Raw genomic sequence first — 10,573 nt, 5'->3', positions numbered from 1 at the left:
TATGATGTATCATGAGTTCTGTAAAATATGTTACATAATTGGGTATAATTTACGTAACATACATGTCATATATATACTTAACATATTTGAAGAAAAAAATATGTGAAACTGACTTTGTGCATTGTAGAAGTTCATCAAGAACTTTAAATTATTAATCAGTCTAATGATTCATGATTGATGTGTGAAAGATATAATCTCAATCAATTTGGTACCAGGAAAACATCAAATTTCTGCTGTGTGACTACCGCACATTGCCTAAGAACTACAAATATGACAGAATTGTTAGTTGGTGAGTATTAATTTCTCCTAATTCACAAAATTTTTCTTAAATTATATTCCCAAGCGTACCTTGATTTGTGGTGGAATTTTCAGCGAGATGGTAGAACATGTCGGCCATGAATATATGGAGGAATTCTTTGCTTGCTGTGACTCTGCTCTAGCAGAAAATGGGCTTCTCGTTCTACAGGTGACATCTAAACCCTAATACAGTAACATCTTAAAAGATCCAATATCCTACTAATGATTAAGGGTGGTTGATCTTCTCAGTTCACATCATTACCGGATGAGCTTTACGATGAGTACAGGCGATGTCCAAGCTTCATAAGGGAGTATATTTTTCCAGGTGGATGTTTACCTTCGTTAAGTAGGTTAACAGCTGCCATGGCCGCTTCTTCCAGGCTTAGGTAAAATATGATATGTTATCTGTATAAGCATAATTTCACGGTTATGGGAAACTAAGTTCGGCTTTGTTATATACTGTACTGCAGTTTCTATTTGGACTTATGGATCTACCATTTTTCTGCAGTGTGGAGCACTTGGAAAACATTGGAAGTCATTATTACCGAACACTAAAATATTGGAGGAAAAAATTCCTGGAGAAACAAAGGTAAGAAGATGATCCATCTGGTCAATGTGTTCATAATCATCTCAAACTCTAATGTTGTGTATGAATATAACAACGCTGCTATGGCTTTGTGTGCTTCTTATAGTGAAATACTAGCTCTTGGATTCGATGACAAGTTTATTCGGACATGGGAATATTATTTTGATTATTGTGCGGCAGGATTCAACGCTTGTACACTTGGGAATTACCAGGTATATATTTCTTCAATACTTGTCATAGATTTCTCCCAACCCTAGAGATTTGATGTTCATTCTGTAAAATAAAAAGAATAAAAACAAATGAAAACCTTTTTGTGGTCTTTGATATGCAGATTGTGTTTTCACGTCCCGGTAATGTTGCTCTGCTCAACGATCCATACAAAGGCTTCCCTTCGGCATATTGATTGTTCTGCCAAGTGTATGTCCATACAATGGCTTCCCTTCAGATTTGGTGCCTAGATTGTTTATTATCTATTGTGTTGGAATGAATAAGCAATAAGCTTCAGAGCAACAAAAAGAATAAGCAATAAGCTTCCATGTAAAGGAACATATTTTCTGCTTTTGCTTTATAATTTATATTGTAATCACATATGAACAACATCTATAGTACGTTTGGTAACTTCAAATCAGTGTGAGTATCATTTCAAAAGTATCTAGGTAGTGATTCTAATACATGACCTCGATCTCATACTTATTGTTATTACAAATTGCGTCAAAAATACTCATGTTTACTTATTTGGAAAGGAAGAGATTATGAATTGGAGACAACAAGAATATAAAAATTCATGAACCAGATCTTGTGAATTTTGTTAATACAAATTGCATCAAAATTAATACTCACATATTTACTTACTTGAAAAGGAATAAAGAGATCATGAATCAAAGACAACAAGAATGTAAAAAGTCATGTCCGAGAAAGATAGAATGTAGACCTAAATAATCAAGGTGGAACTCCGATATCTTTGCCGATACCTTGTTCCAACTCATCAGTAATCCCGATCCTGAAAATATACAATACGTGCTACTGCATTGGTGTTCCAAAAGCAAAAAAAAAAAGGTTTATTCAAAAAGAAAAAGGCAAAAAAGAGGGGACTCAAAGGACAGTTCAAACTGAGGGCTTAATTTCTAATGGGAAATGCTTGGGATTCCAAAAAAATATACCAAATATCAATACCAAATGATGTGGCATATGCCACGTCACTGTTTTTATTTTACCATTATAATGATGTGGATTTATTTGTGATTTATAAAAAAAGTCTCATAAATCCCTAGTTGTTTCTCAATTTGCAGCCCCATAGGGTTTATGAGCTTGCCATCTTAAGCTTGGAAGTTTGGTGTCGATTATCACAGTAGAGCTTCTCGAGTTTGGTGTTTCTTCTCAATGTTGATTGACGCCAGGAGATTTGTATATTTGGTAAGGGAGAAGAAGATGTGCATGAGACCCTGCTATCTAATGGCTAAGACTTGTAAGATGAATGATATTGTGTTGCCCTAGCATCTCTGAGGGACTTCCAAATCCATATTGATGCTCTTAATGTACAAGAGATTCATATGTCATTGGCAAATCAGATATTAAATCCAGAACAAGATATATGATTTCTTAAGAAGGTTTATATAAACTAACTTCACAAATATATGATTCCACATTTCCACTGCCTAAAAGCTTTATTTTTTATATCCTTTTTTATACAAGTAGGGCAGTAGGTTGAAAAGGTTACAGATTTCTATGAACATTTGAAGAGCCGGATAAGCAATGAGTTTGTTTTTTCAGAAGAGAAGAAATTTGCTAAGATTATTGTGATGCAAAGATCTTTTAAAAATAAAAATAAGCAAATATAAAGATCCACATCATATGAACAATATTAATCTGAAATTTATGTGGCATATGCCACGTCATTTGGTATTAATGTTTGGTATAACTTTTTGGTGTACGTAACACCACCCGTTTCTAAGTTCGTCAAAATACGTTACCCATATAGCAAATGTTGCTAAAAATCTGGGAAAAGAAAGGTAAAAACGTAAATCCCACATAGATAACCTATAAAAGCCAAAACGACAGCAAAATCAGTACGCAGGCAAGTCCCTAAAACCCTAAATCACCACTGTAGCCGTATAAAACCCCATTCCGATTCTCAGGCCGATCACTCCGATTTGGCTCAGCTCCCGGTCGCAATCCAATCAAGTTTACCAAAATGGGTTTCAAGAGGAAGAAGAGCGAGAACGAAGAAGGAGACGAGCCGAAACCAGCGGCGGTGGAGACTGAGAAAGAACAAAGACGAGAGCCGCCGTCCACGCCAAGCTGAAGCAGGAGAAGAAGCTCGAGAAGCGCAAGAAGGTCAAGGCCCGCGACGCTTCCCGCGACGCCGCCGAGAAGCGAGCTCTCGAGCTCGGCGAAGAGGTATATAGGGTTTAAGGTTTAGGGTTTTAGCCTCATTTGGCTGTTGTTTGCTATAAAATTGGATGTTTGTGGTTTTTGGTTAATTGGATTGGGTTAATTTTAAATTGCGGAATTTAATTTAGTGTGTATAGTGTAATTTGGTTAATCTGGTTAATTTGGATTGTGTAGCCTCCGGCCAGGGGAGTGCCGAAGACGATTGAGAACACCAGGGAAGAGGATGAGACTGTTTGCAGGCCTGACGATGAAGAGGTTTGTTTGCATTAGTTGTGTTGGTGGAAACTTTTATGTTTTTATGTGTGAAGATGAAAATGTGGGTGATGCTTAATTTCGGTTTTTTGTTATGTGCTCAATTTGCAGTTGTTTGCTGGAAATGATGTGGATGAGTTTAGTGCGGTTTTGAAGCATGGATCTAATCCAAAGATACTGATCACCACTTGCCGATTTAACTCTTCTGTATGTGTTGGCCTTTTACCTGTTTTCAATTCCGTTTTAACTTATGTTGGTTTTGCTCATGTCTTTCAATACAATGTGGTTGCCAGTGTGCTAAAGTTGATGGTTTTCTTGTTTTGGTGGTTTGCAGAGGGGTCCTGCTTTTATAGAGGAACTACTTTCGGTAATCCCAAATTCGACTTACTATAAAAGAGGAACTTATGACTTGAAAAAGGTACCGGTTCTATCTCCTATCTTTTATATCAATTTTCTTTTCCACATTTTCGGTGTAACAAGCATGGAGTTCAAACAGTTGATATGTGATCTCTTTTTCCTTGTTGCAGATTATAGAATATGCAAATAAAAAGGACTTCACTTCTTTAATTGTTGTTCATACCAATCGCCATGAACCAGGTTGGTCCTGCCTCTTTCTGAAGGTTTTGTTTTTTTGTCAATACTTGGTCTCTCAGGCTTTGCTTCGGATGTCTTTAACTTCAAAATTCTTTGTGAAAGAGATCTTCCCTATTTTTCCCCTGTATTTTTTCATTTGACTTCAACTATTGCAATCATTTTCAGATGCTCTCCTAATAATTGGCTTACCTAGCGGACCTACTGCTCATTTCAAGCTCTCAAATATCAAGGTTTGTTGTTATATGTTTCATATATCAAAACAGTACATTATTATTCTGTTCATACACATATTGCGGTGAATGGTTTTTATTTTCTTGGAGTCACTGAGATAAAAAAACTTAAAAATTCTGCCAAGTATCAATTTTTCATCTCTGGGTAATTTAATATAGGGTGTGTGTGCTTGATTCTTTTATTTAATATGCCTGCAGAACCATGGAAATCCAACCAGTCATAAGCCTGAGCTTGTATTAAACAACTTTACAACACGCCTTGGCCATTGTATTGGAAGGTTGCAATCATTACCTGGTTTGAAATGTTTTATGACAGTAATTGTCTTTTCGAAATGTATTTTGTGGTAATTATTTTTTTTGGACTGTACAACTATCTTCAAGTGGTGTCGTATGAAAAGACGAATTACCTTCAAGCTTCTAATGGGTTTCTTTCTTTCACCTGCTTTCTTTAGATTAATACAGTCATTTTTCCCTCAAGAACCAAACTTTCCACAACCAGCGAGATTTTGTATTCTTCCGGCATCATCGGTGAGCCTCCTTTGCAATTTTTGCTCTTGGAGTGATGCTTCCTTATACTTGCGATCTTAGAGCTTGTTTAGTGACGATCATTAATTGATGTATGTGTTTAGGTACATTTTTGAAACCAAAGAGGTTAAACAAGCTGAAGCAAAGGGAAAAAAGACCAAGGATTCCAAGGCTATGACTGTTACTGAAGCAAAACCAATTGCCCGCCTACAGGGTGGTGTCCATTATGTATCCTCTAGCATTTGCTTTCATGTCTTGATCTGGTTTGGCCCAACAGCTTGACAGAATTTGCTCCACCACTTGAAATGTCCTTATGTTTCATTGTGGTTCAGTAATGTGTTCATAGGGAGGCAGGGTATTGCCACATCTACCATGTCATGCAGTTTACCCTTGTGTCCTCGATTGTTATTGTCTGATTTATTATGTAGATCTTAACAGTCCTTCCCATCTTAAACACACAGGAATGTGGTCCTCGATTTACTCTCAAATTGATCAGTCTGCAGCATGGGACATTTGATCCTAGAGGCGGGGAGTTTGAGTGGGTTCACAAGGTAGTCCACTAATCAATCAATTCATTTCAGTGCTTAACATAATTATCATAACAAATTATTGAAATATCTTTTTTCTGCTCTTTCTTAGCCGGAGATGGATACTAGCAGGAGGAGGTTTTTTCTGTGAGTTGCTTTGGAATATCTCTCGAGCTCTTCTTCTGGTGGAACGAGTGTTGGAAGTTATAGAGTTGCTCCACCCTGGCAAGAAGTAAATCAGGCAGAACATTTTTCATTTATGTTAAGATCCGCATTCTGCTGTAAAAGATTTTGATAGGTTTCTTTATTGAATACCAAGCAATAGACTAGTTACTCTTGGAATATGATCATTGTTCATTGTTTATGAAAATATATGTTCAATCATTTTGTCATTTCTATCTTGCTTCTGTTGCAAACATCCTCTGTCCTACTTTTATACACAACGTAGATGTGTTAAACAAGTGCATAATTCTCTGATTACACAAAGGCAAATCAAAACAAGTATGCCTCCGAAAGCAGCAACTTGCAACATCAACTTCTCTGGTGGCGAATTTGTGGAGAGATAAACACAATCTATGATTTCCAAGATCCAACTTGAACTCTCCAGCAGAGACCAGTATGAACTTTCCTAATTTCCTTCCATAGAGCATGCTTATAACTCTCCAGCACAGGGTAGCCACAACCAAGAAAGTGGTTAAACCCCATCCTCTGTAGGACACCAGTGTTCCTCCCACTACCAAATCTTCATTTCGACACACACAAGATGGACACTCACCCGAAAACGTTGATTTCACCAGAGCATCAAGACCGGTGTAGTAATGTAAGACAACAGCATCCAGGTACATGCTTGCATGTAAAATTCCAGAGATGGTTGATGCCTCGAAGAACACATACTTGATGTCGTTGTCACCTCCATTGGCGAAGGCTAGAGCTGAAATCTGAACCAGTTGCAGGATGGCCGGACCAATACTTGAGAGAGGGAATGTGGTGTTGATACGGTGGCCCTTGGCTAGAGCAAAGATGATCACCGGAAGGCCAATTGGACCAGAAGGAAGCAAGTATCTTTTCGACTGAACACAACTTTGCGCTCTTCCTGCAATGTGCATTACCATTATGACCAGGGTTGCCTAGTATGTCGACACTATGAAGAAAAAACCAGATTATCCACAACAGGTGAATAGTTTCCGGGATAAACACTATCACAGTAGTAGTGGTAAGGGCACTCTATTGGGTTCAAGGTTTCTTCTACCTGCCATTTTAAACATTTGAAGAATGTTAATCAAATATCTCCATGGTTCCATTGCGATTGCCATGCTGTATACTCAGGAACAGTGGCGGATAGGATTCATGAATGGGGGTGGGCTTGAATTTTTTTTGTTTGTTAACTAGTGTTTCTTATATAAAAAAATAGTTATAATATACCAATTTTAAACAAAAATATGTTATCAGCAACCAAAATATTCTATATGTACACTTTTTTTAGACGCAGAAGATGAGAATCTCTTTAACTACCGTTTGATTGATTAAAAAGAAAAGAAAAAAAAGTTGAAAAATCTCAAATGAAAATAGAAAGTAAAACAAAATTTTGTTTCTCAACCTACGACCCTATGTAGAAAAAAAAAAGAAAAAGAAAAGACATAATATCTAAAACAAAAAATATATCACCTAAAGATAAAGACCATAAAGAAATTGATGATCCAAAACTATATAGAAGAGAAGCTACATAGAAAAAAAAAGACCAGAAAGAAATTGATGATCCAAAACTATATAGAATAGAAGCCTGTTATCCAATTTAAGCTAAGAAAGAAGGTAAAATCGAAGCCCATTGTCCAATTAGAGCCTAGTATTCTAGACAAGAATGAAGCCCATTGCCCAATTAGAGCCTGGTATTCTAGACAAGAAAGAAGGAAAAAGAAGAATGTTGGATGACCTTTCCCTGGTTCGAACTCTGGTGGGTTGGAAATAAACAAAAATGAGAAACCATCCCACAACTCAATATATGCTATAATTGCACACGTTAATAATTTTATCTTATAAGTCTTGGTTGGGCTTAAGCCCTACCGAGGCTGTATGTAGATCTGCGCCTGCTTAAGAAGCAAGAGATTCCAATTCATTGTGTTTTTGACCTAATGAGATGTGATATATTGCTACATGATCCCCTCTTCTTCCCTTGATAAACATGTAGATATGCATATAAAAAACTTTGGCTTATTTTGTTGGTTGGGAGGTTTCTTCAAAAGCTCACTTTGATGAAGAAAGGTCAGCTAACTATCCTCTTATAATATCGACATCTATAAAACTCAATTTTATGTTTTTATGTGTGAAGATGAAGAGGTTTGTTTGCATTAGCAATCTACCCATTTCACAATGGACCAAAATAGCCCACCGAGTAAGATGATACGAGATGCGATCTTCCTCATTAGGCCACGCAGCGTAAATTTGGGCAATACGTTCTCGCTCGAGAGGTGTCAATGAGTACGTTTGGTCCCCAATGGCTCTAAAGTAGTTTGGAACGGTATGTCACTTAGTTTTTCGTTACCACGAGCCACCAGCTAAAACCACCTTGGCGCACCATTCCTTGTTTATGGACAACGAGAGATCGGTGACAACAGATTCATAATCTTGTGTCGTAAAACCGACACACCCGGAGCTCCCCGCCTTCTTAGAGTACGACAACCGGTATAGTGCGTGGAATTCGTTTATCGTGGGTCATCCCATGTTGGACAAGTAGAACAGATATACTAGCCCTAGAAGTTGCCTTTATTGGTTTGGAGGGACCTGACCGGGAGCCAGTTAGAGCATGCTCAATATGTACTGCACGTACTAAGGAAGAGGGACCGTGAAGCCGTTTCCAAACATGTTGTCATGCACTGCAATAAAGTTGTCTTGGGGGGCGCAAGCCAATTCTCTGGGACGCAGTCCAAGTAAAGGAATCTCTAGGGGAATGTCTCATTCTTCCCGGAACTGATCTATCTCTTCGGGTGTGAGACTGCACACCGGTTTGTCGCATACCCTACTTCCAGATAGTGTAAGGCCCAGGTGATGGGGATAGCCTCTAATACTTCCCCTACGCCACCAGTAGAAGTAGAAATTGATGGGTGGTCGAGACTCGAGCACGAAGACTCGGGAGAGGAAGCACGAGCAGGGTCCCTCCGAGTTGGGCGATGTAGATAGTCATCCATCCTCTTGTCGTTGTTAGCAAGAGACCGATAAGATGAACTAGACCCGTTGGCGTCAGTTGCGCCTCTAGGATTCATTAGCCTTAAAAAAGAAGGGGGGGGGGGGGTGGCAAAACCCTAAGGTCTTTTAGATGACTACCAAAATACGTTGCCACCAACCCGGAGAAGAAACATAGGCAGAGCCCTAACCCAACACGTAGCAGAGAGCATAAAAACCCAGAACACAACCAAAGAAACAGAGAAACAAACGCCTATCTCCTACAAAGCTCGTCCCAGGATCCAAATCAAGCAAAATAGCTTAAAACATGAAAAGCGAGAGAAAGGAAAGCACTTACCAGATAACAAAGACCGGAGACTCGCCGGAACAAAGAAAGGAGAGCACCGCACAATTGCAAAAAACCGATGACAACAATAACAATGAATAGAACGAGTGGGGCAAGTAAGCTCCCTCTTTTCTTCTCTGATTTTTGGAAATTCTAGGCCTGGATTGAGAGAGAGAGAGCAGAGAGAGAACGATAGAACAGAGGTAGAGAGGTGAAGGTGAGAAGAGAGAAAGTGAAGAAAGAAACAGAATGGAGACGTATATAGGGAAAGGATGGAAAAGACGTCTCGGTTCCCCCTTCCAAACTTGCTTTAAAAACCCATTAACTGCCACCGAGGAAATCCGAGCCGTCGAGCTTAACTGCAAGATCATGACACGCGCCCCACTAAGTGGTAACTTCTCAAAGATGAGAGGGTTGAAATGATGTGCATTTATTTCATGTCATTTCGTTCCCCAACGTAGTGTCATCTGGCGCACATGCAATAAATGTTCTGATACTACACCACCTACCCAGAATCAAAACTGCAGGATCCCATATTAATCACACCGTGACCGGTAGTACCACAATGGATACAACACTAATAAAAAACAACAGGAGAGAACGGTACCACTGAGGAAAACGTATGAGAATGGCAACCGTTGCCAACTCACCAAGGTTCCCGGGGATCAACCAGTGGGAGGATGTACTAACCGTCACTCCAATCCTAGCTTTTCGAATAAAACACCGGGAATACACTAAGTAATACACCCGCCTAGCAACTAGCGGGAGGCATGCGCACGAACTATAGGCATGAATTCACCCCCGTAAATGTATCATCGAGAAGCATGAGTGAAACAACTAGAGCCATGAGAACCGTAAGTCCCATGTACAGCTCCCGGAGAGTGGGAGTTTGGCAGTTTGTATCATTCCCTTCACACGAAGAATAGTTGTCTGATAACCCACGTGGGGATCATACCTTGCGCTCGAGTAGAAACACATGATATGGGAAGGCTTGCTACCTTCATCCATCACAAGAACAACCCGTTCAAAACATGTCCCGAGTACAAACTTGGGGGGACTGAGACCGGGTGCCGGTCGGTAATTTGCTAAATCGTGGGCCATTTCTTTAAGTCCCTACTCAAGACGTGTTTTGAACGGGAACTTGGGAGGACTTGTAGTCGGTAGTAGATGAACACCTCCTCGGCCCATAATGCTACTAGAAGTTCACCATGAGGTAGACCAACCAGACCTTGTCCTGGAGGTCATAACAGTCTGGGCCAAGTAAGAGGCACACAACAAAGGGCCAAATTAACAAACCACAACAGCACACTTGTCCCACATCGACTGGCAATTAAGAAAGAAGTTCACGCGGGGTTATAAATGCAGTGCTAAAGTCAATAGAGGAGGTAATTTACTTCATAGAATTAAATACGCTTCATCAACCACACAACTGACTTAACCATCGGAAAGGAAAGACCGTTAAGTCTCCTATTGGCAGGTTGCCAGACAGCGAAGATCAAGAGTAGGAATCAAGCCAAAGATTCTACGAGGTCAGCGGGATCTTGCAGAAACACTAGTAATTTGAAAGTCCAGATAGATAAATTTTTTTAAAGCGAAGCTATACCAAACCAGATTTAGGGTTTAAGGTATCTAGAATAATAGAGAGAGAGAGAGAGAGAGAGAGAGAGAG

The 10,573-nt window shown here is 39.4% G+C and overlaps 2 protein-coding genes and 1 pseudogene across 3 annotated transcripts; 2 read left to right on the top strand and 1 right to left on the bottom strand.

The window, feature by feature from the left end:
* Positions 1-394: 394 nt before the first annotated feature.
* LOC101300392 (cyclopropane-fatty-acyl-phospholipid synthase-like) lies at positions 395-1,347 on the top strand. Its single transcript, XM_004307274.1, has 5 exons — positions 395-466; positions 547-683; positions 806-886; positions 990-1,095; positions 1,215-1,347. The coding sequence occupies exons 1-5, from the start codon at positions 404-406 to the stop codon at positions 1,284-1,286; spliced, it is 459 nt and encodes a 152-aa protein (XP_004307322.1). The 5' UTR covers positions 395-403; the 3' UTR covers positions 1,287-1,347.
* A 1,801-nt stretch (positions 1,348-3,148) lies between these two features.
* Positions 3,149-5,682, top strand: LOC101307259 (annotated as a pseudogene; the record flags this gene model as incomplete). Its single annotated transcript, XR_185353.1, has 11 exons — positions 3,149-3,280; positions 3,449-3,529; positions 3,638-3,733; positions 3,861-3,944; positions 4,054-4,123; positions 4,286-4,350; positions 4,549-4,628; positions 4,803-4,878; positions 4,980-5,094; positions 5,337-5,426; positions 5,515-5,682. The product of XR_185353.1 is annotated as a ribosome production factor 1-like (transcript).
* Positions 5,683-5,797: 115 nt separating this feature from the next.
* LOC101306970 lies at positions 5,798-6,514 on the bottom strand. The gene has a single exon (XM_004308699.1). The coding sequence runs from the start codon at positions 6,512-6,514 to the stop codon at positions 5,798-5,800; it is 717 nt and encodes a 238-aa protein (XP_004308747.1).
* Between the last annotated feature and the right edge of the window lie 4,059 nt (positions 6,515-10,573).

Source organism: Fragaria vesca, linkage group LG7, assembly GCF_000184155.1.
Source record: "Fragaria vesca subsp. vesca linkage group LG7, FraVesHawaii_1.0, whole genome shotgun sequence".
Classification (NCBI taxonomy): Eukaryota; Viridiplantae; Streptophyta; class Magnoliopsida; order Rosales; family Rosaceae; genus Fragaria; species Fragaria vesca.
The sequence above is the reverse complement of the archived record's forward strand: the minus strand, read 5'-3'. Positions and strand labels throughout refer to the sequence as shown.

Bases quoted from the DNA above. Each gene is read 5' to 3' on its own strand.
- LOC101300392 (XM_004307274.1), top strand. From the start codon at position 404: ATGGAGGAATTCTTTGCTTGCTGTGACTCTGCTCTAGCAGAAAATGGG. The intron at 467-546 runs GTGACATCTAAA...TGATCTTCTCAG, and splicing joins ATGGGCTTCTCGTTCTACAG to TTCACATCATTACCGGATGA. The intron at 887-989 runs GTAAGAAGATGA...TGCTTCTTATAG, and splicing joins AAATTCCTGGAGAAACAAAG to TGAAATACTAGCTCTTGGAT.
- LOC101306970 (XM_004308699.1), bottom strand. From the start codon at position 6,514: ATGGTAATGCACATTGCAGGAAGAGCGCAAAGTTGTGTTCAGTCGAAA.